Source organism: Oncorhynchus masou, chromosome 28, assembly GCF_036934945.1.
Source record: "Oncorhynchus masou masou isolate Uvic2021 chromosome 28, UVic_Omas_1.1, whole genome shotgun sequence".
Classification (NCBI taxonomy): domain Eukaryota; kingdom Metazoa; phylum Chordata; class Actinopteri; order Salmoniformes; family Salmonidae; genus Oncorhynchus; species Oncorhynchus masou.
This window is the reverse complement of record NC_088239.1, coordinates 3,676,555-3,693,369: the sequence shown is the minus strand read 5'-3', so window position 1 is coordinate 3,693,369 and position 16,815 is coordinate 3,676,555. Positions and strand designations below refer to the sequence as shown.

The following is a 16,815-nucleotide window of genomic DNA, read 5'->3' as shown; positions in this document are numbered from 1 at the left end:
TTACCTTTGAAGAGCTTCGGATGTTTTCAATGAGGAGACTCTCATTTACATAGCAAATGTTCAGTTTTTCCTGAAAGAATCTTTGTGTAGGAGAAATCGCTCCGTTTTGTACATCACATTTGGCTACCGAAACGAACCGAAAATTCAGTCACCTACAACGTCAAACTTTTTCCGAATTAACTCCATACTATTGACCGAAACATGGCAAACATTGTTTGGAATCAATCCTCAAGGTGTTTTTTCACATATCTCTTCATTGATATGCAGTTTGTGGAAGGCTGCTTTCCCCTCAGAATCGCATGGAAAAATACCAGCAGCTGAAAAAGATGCACCAATTTCGACGGAGGACACCAGGCGGACACCTGGAAAATGTAGTCTCTTATGGTCAATCTTCCAATGATATGCCTACAAATACGTCACAATGCTGCAGACACCTTGGGGAAACGACAGAAAGGGCAGGCTCATTCCTCTCGCATTCACAGCCATATAAGGAGACAATGGAAAACGGAGCCTCAAAAATCCTGCTGGTTTCCTGGTTGCCGTTTCATCTTGGTTTTGCCTGTAGCTCCCGTTCTAGGGCACCCACAGACAATATCTTTGCAGTTCTGGAAAATTCCGAGTGTTTTCTTTCCAAAGCTATCAATTATATGCATAGTCGAGCATCTTTTTGTGACAAAATATCTTGTTTAAAACGGGAACGTTTTTCATCCAAAAATGAAATTGCGCCCCTAGAGTTTCAAGAGGTTAATGTGAGTCTGGAAGGAGAGTTTACAGTCTACACAGACACCTAGGTATTTGTAGTTGTCCACATATTCTAATTCAGAACCGTCCAGAGTAGTGATGCTAGTCGGGCGGGCGGGTGCAGGCAGTGATCGGTTGAAGAGCATGCATTTAGTTTTACCAGCATTTAAGAGCAGTTGGAGGCCACGGAAGGAGTGTTGTATGGCATTGAAGCTCATCTGGAGGTTGGTTATCCTCTCTGGGGTAGGCGGGACGCTTGCGTCCCACATGGCCAATAGCCAGGGAAAATGCAGAACGCCAAATTCAAACATTTCTATAAAAATCAAACTTTCATTAAATTACACATGCAAGATAGCAAATTAAAGCTACACTCGTTGTGAATCCAGCTAACATGTCAGATTTCAAAAAGGCTTTTCGCGAAAGAATAAGTTGCTATTATCTGATGATGGCACAACAGTAAACAATGAGAGAGTAGCATATTTCAACTCTGCAGGTGCGACACAAAATGCAGAAATAAAATATAAATCATGCCTTACCTTTGACGAGCTTCTTTTGTTGTCACTCCTATATGTCCCATAAATGGTTCTTTTGTTCGATTTAATTTCTGTCTATATATATCCAAAATGTCAATTTTTTTGGCATGTTTTGATCCAGAAAAACACCGCTTCCAACTTAGGCAACGTCGCTGCAAAATATCTCAAAAGTTACCTGTAAACTTTGCCAAAACATTTCAAACTACTTTTGTAATACAACTTTAGGTATTTGTAAACTTATATAATCGATCAAATTGAAGACGGGATGATCTGTGTTCAATACAGGAGCAAAACAAACTGATTTTTTCTGGTTACGCGCCTCTATCAAAAGGTTCACATGAAGTGACTCGTTCTGAGCTATAGTACTTCTTCATTACACAAAGGAAAAACCTCAACCAATTTCTACAAACTGGTGACATTCAGTGGAATCGGTAGGAACTGCAGGAAAGTCGATTAGAATTCTGGAATCCCCATGAAAGCTTATAGAAAAGACAGTGACCTCCCCCCAAAAAATCTGAATGGTTTGTCCTCTGGGTTTCGCCTGCTAAATAAGTTCTGTTATACTCAGACATGATTCAAACAGTTTTAGAAACTTCAGAGTGTTTTCTATCCAAAACTAATAATAATATTCATATATTAGGATTTGGGACAGAGTAGGAGGCAGTTCAGTTTGGGCATGCTATTTATCCAAAAGTGAAAATGCTGCCCCCTACCCCAAACAGGTTAACACAGTGTCCAAAGAAGGGCTAGATATATACAGACAAGAGTTGGACTGAGAATTGAACCCTGTGGCACCCCTATATGGACTGCCAGAGGTCCGGACAACAGGCCCTCCGATTTGACACAGAAGTAGTTGGTGAACCTGGCAAGGCAGTCATTTGAGACACCAAGGCTATTGAGTCTGCCGATAAGAATGTGGTGATTGACAAAGTCAAAAGCTTTGGCCAGGTCGAAGACGGCGCCACAGTACGGTCTTTTATCAATGGCAGTTATGATATCGTTTTGGACCTGAGGTGCACCCATGACCAGCTCAGAAACCAGATTGCATAGCAGAGAAGGTACGGTGGGATTTTAAAGGGTCTGATCTGTTTTGTTAACTTGGCTTTCGAAGACTATAGAGAGGCAGGGCAGGATGGATATAGGTCTGTAACAGTTTGGGTCTAGAGTATCTCCCCCTTTGAAGAGGAGGATGACTGTTGCAGCTTTCCAATCTTTAGGGATCTCAGGTGATACGAAAGAGAGGTTGAACAGGCTAGTAATAGGGTTTGCAACATTTGCTGTGGATAATTTTAGAAAGCGAGGGTTCAGATTGTCTAGCCCAGCTGATTTGTAATGGTTCAGATTTTGCAGCTCTTTCAGAGCTATCTGGATTTGGGTGAAGGAGAAGCAGGAGGCTTGGGCAGGTTGCTGTGGGGGGTGCAGAGCTGTTGGCCGGGGTATGGGTAGACTGGTGGAAAGCATGGCCGGCCGTAGAAAACTGCTTATTGAAATTCTCGATTATCGTGGATTTATTGCTGGTGACAGTGTTTCCTAGCCTCAGTGCAGTGGGCAGCTGGGAGGAGGTGCTCTTTTTCTCCATGGACTTTAGTGTCCCAAAACCTTTTGGGAATTAGAAGATGCAAATTTATTTTGGAAAATCTAGCCATAGCTTTCCTGACTGACTATGTATATTGGTTCCTGACTTCCCTGAAAATGTGCATATTGCGGGGGCTATTCAATGCTAATGCAGTACGCAACAGGATGTTTTTGTGCTGGTCAAGGGCAGTCAAGTCAGGAGTGAACCAGGGGCCTATATCTGTTCTTAGTTCAACATTTTTTGAAAGGGGCATGCTTTTTTAAGATGAAGGCAAGATGAGGAAAGCACTTTGAAAGAACAACCAGGCATCCTCTACTGATGGGATGAGGTCAATATCCTTCCAGGATACCATGGCCAGGTTGTCTAGAGAGGCCTGCTCGCTGAATTTCTTTAGGGAGCATTTGATAGTGATGAGGGGTGGTCTATAACAAGCGGCAACAGTGAGAGACTTATTTCTGGACAGGTGGATTTTTTGGGGCACAGACCTGGATAGTAAGACAGAACTCTGCAGTAGATTGCAACTCCGCTCCCTTTGGCAGTTCTATCTTGAAGGAAAATGTTGGGGATGGAGATTTCAGGGTTTTTGGTGGCCTTCCTAAGCCAGGATTCAGACAAGGCAATGACATCAGGGTTGGCAGAGTTTTCTAAAGCAGTGAATGATGATGTTAACATGCATGAAACCAAGGCTTTTATGGTTACAGAATTCAACAAATGTGGAATAGGTGTAGAACTGGGTGCCTGGGTTAATCCTCTACATCACCAGAGGAACAGAGAAGGATTAGGAAGGCTATAAGAACTGGGTGTCTAGTGCGTTGGGAACAGAGAAGGATTAGGAAGGCTATAAGAACTGGGTGTCTAGTGCGTTGGGAACAGAGAAGGATTAGGAAGGCTATAAGAACTGGGTGTCTAGTGCGTTGGGAACAGAGAAGGATTAGGAAGGCTATAAGAACTGGGTGTCTAGTGCGTTGGGAACAGAGAATAAAAGGAGCAGATTTCTGGGCGTGGTAGAATAGATTTAGGGCATAATGTACAGACAAGGGTATGGTAGGATGTGAGTACTGTGGAGGTAAACCTAGGCATTGAGTGACGATGAGAGAGGTTGCGTCTCTGGAGGCATCTGTTAAGGCAGGTGAGGTCTCTGCATGTGTGGGAGGCGGACAAAAGAGCTATCTAAGGCATGTTGTGCAGGATTGGGGGCTCTACAGTGAAATAAAACAATAATAACTAACCAAAACAGCAGTAGACAAAGCATATTGACATTAGAGATAGGCATAAAGCAATCACGAGCGTTGTTCGGGAAAGCTAAGACCACAACGGGCAAATGCCGATGAATGGGCAGAGTGGGTCAGTTAGGTACATACAGGACCTGAGTTCTAGGCTGGGGCTGACGGATAAACAAAAGGAGGTACAGTGTTAATGACCAGACCAGCAGGCATCAGCTGTGTAGCCGAGTGATCATAGGGTCCAATGAGCAGCAATAGGTGAGTCAGGGAGCCGTTCAGTAGTCGCTACTACGCTGGGCGAGCGGGAGACACGGCGTTCAGAAAGCTAGCGGGCCGGGGATAGCAGATGGGTCTTCAGTGACATCGCAACGGAAAAGCCTGTTGAAACCACATCAGGCGATTACATTGACAGACCAGTCGTGATGGATTGGCGGGGCTCCGTGTCGACAATAAAGGGCCCAGGCCAATTGGCAAAAGAAGTATTATAGCCTAAAAATTAGCTAGTATACTCAGTCGCCTGACCGGGAGATGGGCCTAGCTCGAGGCTAGCTCAAGGCTAACTGGTGCTTGCTTCAGGACAGAGGCATTAACCAACAGTAGCCACTCGGTTGCAGCTAGTTAGCTGCGATGTAATGGTGCAGAGCTTGCGGCAGGAATCCGGGGATGTGGTGGAGAAAAGCAGATACACTGTGGGTTGATATTGCGCCTTTGCAAACTAGCCAAGCTAAAGGTGGCTAGTGTCCGAGCTAAAGGTGAAGACCTCTAGCAGTGGCAAACAATGACTTTTAGGTAGTAACTAGTTTGCTGGCGAGCTTCTGATGGAGGTTCCAGTTATAAGGTATAGAAAAATAGCAGAGCCGTACCACATTGGGTGAGGCGGGTTGCAGGAAAGTAAGTAGATGGAAAGTGAGATTAAAATATATACGAAAAACGGATAACCATAACAAATCAAATTTAGAATGACAACAACATAAGGAAATAATTGTATCCCATAAGGTAATGGTAAAATAAACTAAAGACAGGTGTCCCTCATTCAGGGCAGCAGTCTCTCTCCTTCTCGTGTTCTGAATCACACATAGGACAATGCTCTAGCCTAGTGGTTAGAGCGTTTGACTAGTAACCGGAAGGTTGCGAGTTCAAACCCCCGAGCTGACAAGGTACAAATCTGTCGTTCTGCCCCTGAACAGGCAGTTAACCCACTGTTCCCAGGCCGTCATTGAAAATAAGAATGTGTTCTTAACTGACTTGCCTGGTTAAATAAAGGTAAAAATTAAAATTAAAAATAAACTTCTTCCTAATCATTAGTGTTTACATAGCCCATTTAAATGTCACCCAATGTCTTCAGTCTTTCTAGTGCGTGTGTTCAGGCCTCACCAGGAAGTCGGAACAGAGGTCATTCAACCCCATTAAGTATTTCCTTTCCCTGTTCCAAACTCATTTCAAACCTTTCAAATATTTCCGTAATTCTGCTTACCTGGTTTACAAACAAATTGAAAAGAACCCACACAATAAATCAAAAATGGTATTAAGACCACTTCACCAATATTCACAGGTGAGTTGTGTGTGATAAAACATAGGGCAAAAATAAAGAAACCAATGGCCAGGCACCACCTGTGGTAAATTCAATTGATTGAACATGATTTGGAAAGACCTGTCTATATAAGGTCCCTCAGTTGCACTGTCAAGTCAGAGCAAAAACCAAACTATGAGGTCGATGGAGTTGTCCGTAGAGCTTCTAGACAGGATTTTGTCATTGAAGGTCCTGAAGAACACCATTGCATCCATCATTCTTAAATGGAAGAAGTTTAGAACCACCAAGACTCTTCCTAGTGCTGGCCACCCGGCCAAATGGAGCAATCAAGGAAGAAGGGCCTTGTCAGGTAGGTGACCAAGAATCTGATGATCACTCTGACAGAGCTCCAGAGTTCCTCTGTGGAGATGGTTGTCCTCCTGGAAGGTTCTCCCATCTCTGCAGCACTCCACCAATCAGGCCTTGATGGTAGAATGGCCAGACGGAAGCCACTGCTCATTAAAATGCACATGACATTAAGGCACAAAGGACTCTCAGACCATGAGAAACAAGATTATCTGGTCTGATGAAACTAAGATTGAGCTCTTTGGCCTGATTGCCACGTCACGTCTGGTGGAAACCTGGCACCATCCTTACGGTGAAGCATGATGGTGGTAGCATAATGCTATGGGGATGTTTTGTGGCAGGGACTGGGAGACTAGTCAGGATCGAGGGGAAGATGAACGTACAGAGAGAGAGATCCTTGATGAAAACCTTCTCCAGGGAGCTCAGACTGGGCCAAGGTTCACCTTCCAACAGGACAACGACCCTAAGCACACAGCCAAGACAAATCAAGAGTGGCTTCGGGACAAGTCTCTGAATGTCCTTGAGTCGCCCGGCCACCACCATGCTTCCGGAGAGACCTGAAAATAGCTATGCAGCGACGCTCCCCATCCAACCTGACAAAACTTGAGAGGATCTGCAGAGAAGAATGGGAGAAACTCCCCCGTACAGGTGTGCCAAGCATGTAGCGTCATACCCAAGAAGACTCGAGGCTGTAATTCCTGCCAAAGGTGCTTTAACAAAGTACTGAGAAAAGGGTCTGAATACTTATGTAAATGTGACATTTCACTAGGAGTGCTGCCTCTGTGTGAGCATTTTCTTGTTTGCCTATGGCCTTATACAGCTTGTTGAGTGTGGTTTTAGTGCCAGCATCGGTTTGTGGTGGTAAATAGCTCTTGGTAAATAGTATGGTCTACAGCTTATCATGTGGTATTCTAGCTCAGGTGAGCAGAATCTCCAGACTTCCTTAATATTAGAGATCGTGCACCAGTTGTTGTTAACCAAGCGACACACACCCCCTCTGAGTTACCCAACGCTGCCGTTCTGTCCTGCCGATGTATAGAAAAAAGACAGATTTATATTTACTATGTCCTTGTTCAGCCACGTCTCAGAGAAACATAGGATATTACAGTTATTCAAATCATGTTGATAGGATAGTCTTGAAGGGAGCTCATCCAGTTTATTCTCCAGCGATTGCACATTCGCCAATAGAATTGAGGGTAGAGGTGGTTTATCTGCTCGCCAACGTAGTCTCGTCAGGTATCCCGCACGCCTGCCTCTATAACGCTGCCTCTTCATTTTTCGAGTGTCGTGGATTTGGGTCTGGTCCAGGATAGGCAGTATGTACAGTGGCTTGCGAAAGTATTCACCCTGCTTGGCATTTTTCCTATTTTGTTGCCTTACAACCTGGAATTAAAGTTAAAAAAAATTGGGGGGGGGGGTGTATCATTTTATTTACACAACATGCCTACCACTTTGAAGATGCAAAATACTTTTTATTGTGAAATAACACACAAAAAAAAGTCTACTTGGGGCATGTCTCTATAAGCTTGGCACATCTAGCCACTGGGATTTTTGTCCATTATTCAAGGCAAAACTGCTCCAGCTCCTTCAAGTCAGATGGGTTCTGTTGGTGTACAGTTATCTTTAAGTTATATCACAGATTCTCACTTGGTTTGAGGTCTGGGCTTTGACTAGGTCATTCCAAGACATTTTAATGTTTCCCCTTAAACCACTAGAGTATTTCTTTAGCAGTATGCTTAGGGTCATTGTCCTGCTGGAAGGTGAAACTCCGTCCCAGTCTCAAATCTCAAATCTCTGGAAGACTGAAACAGGTTTCCCTCCCAGCTCTGTGGAGTGTACGACTTAACTTCTTATGGGCAGGTGGAACGGTAGCGTCCCACCTGGCCAACATCCGGTGAAATTGCAGAGTGCGAAATTCAAACTACAGAATTATAAATATTTTACTTTCGTAAAATCACGAGTGTAATGCATCAAAATAAAGCTTACCTTCTTGTTAATCCAGCCGCTGTGTCAGATTTCAAAAGGGCTCTACGGAGAAAGCACACCATGCGATTATCTGAGGACAGCGCCCCGCATACAAAAGCATGAAAAACATATTTCAACCAGGCAGGTGCGCCAGGAAAGTCAGAAATTGCGATATAATAAATACCTTTTAATGATGTTCTTCTGTTTGCACTCCAAAAGGTCCCAGATATCGAACAAAAGGACCATTTGTGATGTAAGGGCCTTCTTTATATCCATAAAAATTCTGTTTATCTGGCACGCTTCAGTCAATAATCCACCCAGTTTCCCTCCATCAAAATCAAAAATCAGAAAATGCATACCAAATTAATCCCAAACGTTAATAAACTTTTCCAAACAAGTCAAACAATGTTTATAATCAAACCTTAGGTACCCTAATAATAATAAATAAATAAACGATCATATTTAAGACTATGGTTATTGTCTTTACAGGAGAAAAATACCAAAGAACGCGCTCTCTTCCATGCTCTTGGAAACACTACAGCCAAAATGGGAGCCACCTAGAAAAGCCACAATTTCTGGCTCATTTTTCCAAAAACCAGCATGAAACTCTTTCTAAAGACTGTTGACATCTAGTGGAAGCCCTAGGAACTGCAATCTGGGAGGATTTCGCCTTGTAATAAAAGTGACAGCCATTGAAAACAGTGGTAGGCTGAAATGTGGTTTTTTGGGGGGATGGTTTGTCCTCTGGGTTTCACCTGCCATATCAGTTCTGTTATACTCACAGACAATTTTAACAGTTTTAGAAACTTTAGTGTTTTCTATCCAAATCTACCAATTATATATCCAATTATATATCCTAGCTTCTGGGTCTGAGTACCAGGCAGTTTACTTTGGGCACGCTTTTCATCTGGATGTGTAAATACTGCCCCCTACCCAAGAGAGGTTAAAGTGGTCCTATGGACAGATACTCCAATCTCCACTGTGGAGCTTTGCAGCTCCTTTAGGGTTATCTTTGGTCTCTTTGTTGCCTCTGATTAATTCCCTCCTTGCCTGGTCCGTGAGATTTGGTGGGCGGCCCTCTCTTGGCAGGTTTGTTGTGGTGCCATATTCTTTCCATTTTATATTAATGGATGTAATGGTGCTCAGTGGGATGTTCAAAGTTTCTGATATATATTTTTTTAACCCAACCCTGATCTGTACTTCTCCACAACTTTGTCCCTGAACTGTTTGGATAGCTCCTTGGTCTTCATGGTGCCACTTGCTTGGTTGTGTTCCAGACTCTGGGGCCTTTCGGAACAGGTGTGTATATACTGAGATCATGTGACACTTAGATTGCTCACAGGTGGACCTTATTTAACTAATTATGTGATTTCTGAAGGTAATTGGTTGCACTAGATTTTATTTTGGGGCTTCATAGCAAATTGGGTGAATACATATGCACGCACCACTTTTCAATTTTGTTTTATATTTTATAATCAAGTAATTTTTTTCACTTCACCAATTTGGACTATTTTGTCTATGTCCATCACATGAAATCCAAATAAAAATCCATTTAAATTACAGGTTGTAATGCATCAAAATAGGAAAAATGCCAAAGAAGATGAATACTTTTGCAGGGCCCTGTACTTCACCCCTGACTCATTTGAAGTAGAAAACATTTACATTTACATTTAAGTCATTTAGCAGACGCTCTTATCCAGAGCGACTTACAAATTGGTGAATTCACCTTCTGACATCCAGTGGAACAGCCACTTTACAATAGTGCATCTAAATCATTAAGGGGGGGGTGGTGAGAAGGATTACTTATCCTATCCTAGGTATTCCTTGAAGAGGTGGGGTTTCAGGTGTCTCCGGAAGGTGGTGATTGACTCCGCTGTCCTGGCGTCGTGAGGGAGTTTGTTCCACCATTGGGGGCCAGAGCAGCGAACAGTTTAGACTGGGCTGAGCGGGAACTGTACTTCCTCAATGGTAGGGAGGCGAGCAGGCCAGAGGTGGATGAACGCAGTGCCCTTGCTTGGGTGTAGGGCCTGATCAGAGCCTGGAGGTACTGCGGTGCCGTTCCCCTCACAGCTCCGTAGGCAAGCACCATGGTCTTGTAGCGGATGCGAGCTTCAACTGGAAGCCAGTGGAGAGAGCGGAGGAGCGGGGTGACGTGAGAGAACTTGGGAAGGTTGAACACCAGACGGGCTGCGGCGTTCTGGATGAGTTGTAGGGGTTTAATGGCACAGGCAGGGAGCCCAGCCAACAGCGAGTTGCAGTAATCCAGACGGGAGATGACAAGTGCCTGGATTAGGACCTGCGCCGCTTCCTGTGTGAGGCAGGGTCGTACTCTGCGGATGTTGTAGAGCATGAACCTACAGGAACGGGCCACCGCCATGATGTTGGTTGAGAACGACAGGGTGTTGTCCAGGATCACGCCAAGGTTCTTAGCGCTCTGGGAGGAGGACACAATGGAGTTGTCAACCGTGATGGCGAGATCATGGAACGGGCAGTCCTTCCCCGGGAGGAAGAGCAGCTCCGTCTTGCCGAGGTTCAGCTTGAGGTGGTGATCCGTCATCCACACTGATATGTCTGCCAGACATGCAGAGATGCGATTCGCCACCTGGTCATCAGAAGGGGGAAAGGAGAAGATTAATTGTGTGTCGTCTGCATAGCAATGATAGGAGAGACCATGTGAGGTTATGACAGAGCCAAGTGACTTGGTGTATAGCGAGAATAGGAGAGGGCCTAGAACAGAGCCCTGGGGGACACCAGTGGTGAGAGCGCGTGGCGGGAGACAGATTCTCGCCACGCCACCTGGTAGGAGCGACCTGTCAGGTAGGACGCAATCCAAGCGTGGGCCGCGCCGGAGATGCCCAACTCGGAGAGGGTGGAGAGGAGGATCTGATGGTTCACAGTATCGAAGGCAGCCGATAGGTCTAGAAGGATGAGAGCAGAGGAGAGAGAGTTAGCTTTAGCAGTGCGGAGCGCCTCCGTGATGCAGAGAAGAGCAGTCTCAGTTGAATGACTAGTCTTGAAACCTGACTGATTTGGATCAAGAAGGTCATTCTGAGAGAGATAGCGGGAGAGCTGGCCAAGGACGGCACGTTCAAGAGTTTTGGAGAGAAAAGAAAGAAGGGATACTGGTCTGTAGTTGTTGACATCGGAGGGATCGAGTGTAGGTTTCTTCAGAAGGGGTGCAACTCTCGCTCTCTTGAAGACGGAAGGGACGTAGCCAGCGGTCAGGGATGAGTTGATGAGCGAGGTGAGGTAAGGGAGAAGGTCCCCGGAAATGGTCTGGAGGAGAGAGGAGGGGATAGGGTCGAGCGGGCAGGTTGTTGGGCGGCCGGCCGTCACAAGAAGCGAGATTTCATCTGGAGAGAGAGGGGAGAAAGAGGTCAGAGCACAGGGTAGGGCAGTGTGAGCAGAACCAGCGGTGTCGTTTGACTTAGCAAACGAGGATCGGATGTCGTCGACCTTCTTTTCAAAATGGTTGACGAAGTCATCTGCAGAGAGGGAGGAGGGGGGAGGGGGAGGAGGATTCAGGAGGGAGGAGAAGGTGGCAAAGAGCTTCCTAGGGTTAGAGGCAGATGCTTGGAATTTAGAGTGGTAGAAAGTGGCTTTAGCAGCAGAGACAGAGGAGGAAAATGTAGAGAGGAGGGAGTGAAAGGATGCCAGGTCCGCAGGAGGCGAGTTTTCCTCCATTTCCGCTCGGCTGCCCGGAGCTCTGTTCTGTGAGCTCGCAATGAGTCATCGAGCCACGGAGCGGGAGGGGGAGGACCGAGCCGGCCTGGAGGATAGGGGACATAGAGAGTCAAAGGATGCAGAAAGGGAAGAGAGGAGGGTTGAGGAGGCAGAGTCAGGAGAAAGGTTGGAGAAGGTATGAGCAGAGGGAAGAGATGAAAGGATGGAAGAGGAAAGAGTAGCGGGGGAGAGAGAGCGAAGGTTGGGACGGCGCGATACCATCCGAGTAGGGGCAGTGTGGGAAGTGTTGGATGAGAGCGAGAGGGAAAAGGATACAAGGTAGTGGTCGGAGACTTGGAGGGGAGTTGCAGTGAGGTTAGTGGAAGAACAGCATCTAGTAAAGATGAGGTCGAGCGTATTGCCTGCCTTGTGAGTAGGGGGAAGGTGAGAGGGTGAGGTCAAAAGAGGAGAGGAGTGGAAAGAAGGAGGCAGAGAGGAATGAGTCAAAGGTAGACGTGGGGAGGTTAAAGTCGCCCAGGACTGTGAGAGGTGAGCCGTCCTCAGGAAAGGAGCTTATCAAGGCATCAAGCTCATTGATGAACTCTCCGAGGAACCTGGAGGGCGATAAATGATAAGAATGTTAAGCTTGAAAGGGCTGGTAACTGTGACAGCATGGAATTCAAAGGAGGCGATAGATAGATGGGTAAGGGGAGAGAGAGAGAATGACCACTTGGGAGAGATGAGGATCCCGGTGCCACCACCCCGCTGACCAGAAGCTCTCGGGGTGTGCGAGAACACGTGGGCGGACGAAGAGAGAGCAGTAGGAGTAGCAGTGTTATCTGTGGTGATCCATGTTTCCGTCAGTGCCAGGAAGTCGAGGGACTGGAGGGAGGCATAGGCTGAGATGAACTCTGCCTTGTTGGCCGCAGATCGGCAGTTCCAGAGGCTACCGGAGACCAGGAACTCCACGTGGGTCGTGCGCGCTGGGACCACCAGATTAGGGTGGCCGCGGCCACGCGGTGTGGAGCGTTTGTATGGTCTGTGCAGAGAGGAGAGAACAGGGATAGATAGACACATAGTTAACAGGGTACAGAAGAGGCTACGCTAATGCAAAGGAGATTGGAATGACAAGTGGACTACACGTCTCGAATGTTCAGAAAGTTAAGCTTACGTAGCAAGAATCTTATTGACTAAAATGATTGAAATGAAACAGTACTGCTGGAGTAGGCTAGCTGGTAGTGGCTGCGATGTTGACACTACACTAATCAAGTCGTTCCGTCGAGTGTAATAGTTTCTACAGTGCTGCTATTCGGGGGCTAGCTGGCTAGCTAGCAAGGTTGATTGCGTTCCGTTACTTTAAAAGAACGACAATAGCTGGCTGGCTAACCTAGAAAATCGCTCTAGGCTACACAATTGTCTTAGATACAAAGACGGCTATGTAGCTGGCTAGCTACGATCAAACAAATCAAACCGTTGTACTGTAATGAAGTGAAATGAAAATGTGATTCTACCTGTGGAACGACGCGGAATGTTGACCGGGTAGTTGGAGTTCAATTCGGTAGAGGTTGGCTAGCTGTTGGCTAGCTAGCTAGCAGCATTTCCTACGTTAAGGACGACAAATAGCTGGCTAGCTAACCTCGGTAAATTAAGATAATCACTCTAAGTCTACACACTCTAAACTGCACAATTATCTTGGATACGAAGACAACTATGTAGCTAGCTGACACTACACTAATCGAGTCGTTCAGTTGAGTGTAATAGTTTCTACAGTGCTAGTGGACAGTGGATGTTAGCTAGCTGCTTAGCTAGCTGCTGGGCAGATACGTTAGGACGACGAAATACGATAATTATGCAATTGTCGTTGATACAAAGACGGCTATGTAGCTGGCTAAGAAGAAATTGCTAAGATTAGACAAATCAAACCGTTGTACTATAACGAAATGTAATGAAAAGTTATAAAAAGTTATACTACCTGCGGACCGAAGTGTAGATGCGGCCGCTCGCTCCAACCGGAACCGGAAACCCCCCAAATGGAGGTTAGTGATTGCTGTTCTGATGTACAGAAGCTCTTTTCGGGCATATGAAAAGATGGCGGAAACATGTACCAAAAAAGTTAAGATAAGAAGCCAAAAAAACACAGAAAATTGCACAATTGTTCAGGAGCCCTTAAAACTGCTGCTAACTTGCTAGCAACCCCATGCTAACTAGCTAGCAACCTGTTAGGGTTGACCACAAGCCTCCTCCAGAACAGTAGGTAGCTAGAAAGGTTTGCAATTTGTGTAGTGTGTATATATCTTAACCCAGTGTGTGTACTGTCTATCTGTCCTGTAGACATCTTAACCCAGTGTTTATCAGATACGTTGTGTCCCTGTCTGGAGCGTTAGCCGTGGTCAACTCTGTTCCATGCTTCGCTCTCGACGGCCAATGGATGCTCTCCGCTCTGCTGGAGGCCACACTGGTCACTGTGGTTACAGATCGGCAGCACCGGGAGCTGATTGGCTTTTTCCTGTTGCTGGGAGGAAGTGCTCTGCTGGCTGCTAATGTAGCGCTGGGGCTGTGGATGGTTACTGCCCGGTAACGGTAACTATGACTACAAACCACCACCAACGCCTCCATGGCAACCAACGCCAAGAGACTCTCCCGGGGTGCCGTGCCTCCGCACAAAGGCATTGTGGGTCTCTTCCTGCTCCTCTCTGAGAGAAAGACTCCAGTTCCCATCAGGCACTGCGGTGCACATGGTGACTAAGGGATGCTGGGGAAATGTTGTGTTCAGCTGCACCTTCTCTACTCTCTGGAATGTGTATGTGTGTGTGTGGGTGTGTCGCGTCACACGCGCTGTGAAGAGGTATGTGTTTCTGTTTTCTAGGGATTTCATGATACATTGTTGTTTTATCTATTTGTCCCACCTCTTTCTGTCTGTGTCTGTCTCTCAATTGAATTTAATTCAAGGGCTTTATTGGCATGGGAAACATATGTTTACATTGCCAAAGCAAGTGAAATGGATAATAAACAATAAAAATGAACAGTAAACATTACACTCACAGAAGTTGCAAAAGAAAGACATTTACAATATATTGCTCTCTCCCCATCTCTCTATGTGAAATAAAGAGGAATTATCTCATTGGAATTTTCAGTTCTTCATATTCCTGTGTGTGTGTGTTTCTAAGTAGGTGATAGTGTAATTTACTGGGGTGTGTATCCCACAGACAAATGTCAGTAAATACTGATTCTATTTCTGTCTAACCACAGAGATGCGTGTCTGTCTCCAGTCTGTGTGTTTAACTTTGTCATGATAACACACATCTAGTAGTGTATGTATGTGTTTCAGACAGTGAAGTGTGTAGGGGGATGGTGTATTTCCTTCAGAGTAATTACAGGCTGGATAGAGGTTTGTATAAACATGGGAGGGAGGGGTGAAAGAGTTCTCTGTGTTCTGAACATCTGAAGGTGTGTTTGATGAGTGGTTTTAGTTGCAAGGGAAGTCATGTCTTTTTAAGGATACTGGCCCAGCGTTTTTAACTGCTGAAATCCCTGCTGCCCTCATGCAGAAACATCATGGTCCCTTCTGTATTGTGTTTGTATTGTTAGTGTCTGTCGATGGTTAGACCAGTCACTTCTATCCTCAGGCTACTCCACTCTGGTCTGTCTTTTCAGATCTGATTACGTTTGAGACCAGAACATCCCAGTGTCCAGAACAAGAAATAAAAAAAATACATGCAAACACAGGGAGATGTCATGTTAATATGATTCGCTAATACCATGTTTCTCTATGATGCTACACACAAACACACTCACTGAAGGAAGACAGACACTCACTGAAGGAAGACTGACACTCACTGAAGGAAGACACACACTCACTGAAGGAAGACCGACACACTCACTGAAGGAAGACTGACACTCCCTGAAGGAAGACTGACACTCCCTGAAGGAAGACAGACACTCACTGAAGGAAGACACACACTCACTGAAGGAAGACACACACTCACTGAAGGAAGACCGACACACTCACTGAAGGAAGACCGACACACTCACTGAAGGAAGACCGACACACTCATTGAAGGAAGACAGACACTGAAGGAAGACAGACACACTCACTGAAGGAAGACAGACACACTCACTGAAGGAAGACAGACACACTCACTGAAGGAAGCAACACTGTAGAAACTATTACACTCGACGGAACGACTTGATTAGTGTAGTGTCAACAACGCAGCCACTGCCAGCTAGCCTACTCCAGCAGTACTGTATCATTTCAATCATTTTAGTCAATAAGATTCTTGCTACGTAAGCTTAACTTTCTGAACATTCGAGACGTGTAGTCCACTTGTCATTCCAATCTCCTTTGCATTAGCGTAGCCTCTTCTGTAGCCTGTCAACTATGTGTCTATCTATCCCTGTTCTCTCCTCTCTGCACAGACCATACAAACGCTCCACACCGCGTGGCCGCGGCCACCCTAATCTGGTGGTCCCAGCGCGCACGACCCACGTGGAGTTCCAGGTCTCCGGTAGCCTCTGGAACTGCCGATCTGCGGCCAACAAGGCAGAGTTCATCTCAGCCTATGCCTCCCTCCAGTCCCTCGACTTCTTGGCACTGACGGAAACATGGATCACCACAGATAACACTGCTACTCCCACTGCTCTCTCTTCGTCCGCCCACGTGTTCTCGCACACCCCGAGAGCTTCTGGTCAGCGGGGTGGTGGCACCGGGATCCTCATCTCTCCCAAGTGGTCATTCTCTCTTTCTCCCCTTACCCATCTGTCTATTGCCTCCTTTGAATTCCATGCTGTCACAGTTACCAGCCCTTTCAAGCTTAACATCCTTATCATTTATCGCCCTCCAGGTTCCCTCGGAGAGTTCATCAATGAGCTTGATGCCTTGATAAGCTCCTTTCCTGAGGACGGCTCACCTCTCACAGTCCTGGGCGACTTTAACCTCCCCACGTCTACCTTTGACTCATTCCTCTCTGCCTCCTTCTTTCCACTCCTCTCCTCTTTGACCTCACCCTCTCACCTTCCCCCTACTCACAAGGCAGGCAATACGCTCGACCTCATCTTTACTAGATGCTGTTCTTCCACTAACCTCATTGCAACTCCCCTCCAAGTCTCCGACCACTACCTTGTATCCTTTTCCTTCTCGCTCTCATCCAACACTTCCCACACTGCCCCTACTCGGATGGTATCGCGCCGTCCCAACCTTCGCTCTCTCTCCCCCGCTACTCTCTCCTCTTCCATCCTATC

At 46.1% G+C, this 16,815-nt stretch overlaps 1 protein-coding gene across 1 annotated transcript in view; it reads left to right on the top strand.

Moving 5' to 3' along the window:
- mbtps2 (membrane-bound transcription factor peptidase, site 2) overlaps positions 1 to 14,698 on the top strand; it is a 55,672-nt gene extending 40,974 nt beyond the window's left edge. Inside the window, exon 11 of the mRNA XM_064941139.1 lies at positions 13,933 to 14,698. Coding sequence (XP_064797211.1) covers positions 13,933 to 14,155 — 223 coding nt within the window. The 3' untranslated portion in view covers positions 14,156 to 14,698. The remainder of the gene's footprint in view (positions 1 to 13,932) is intronic.
- Positions 14,699 to 16,815: the final 2,117 nt, after the last annotated feature.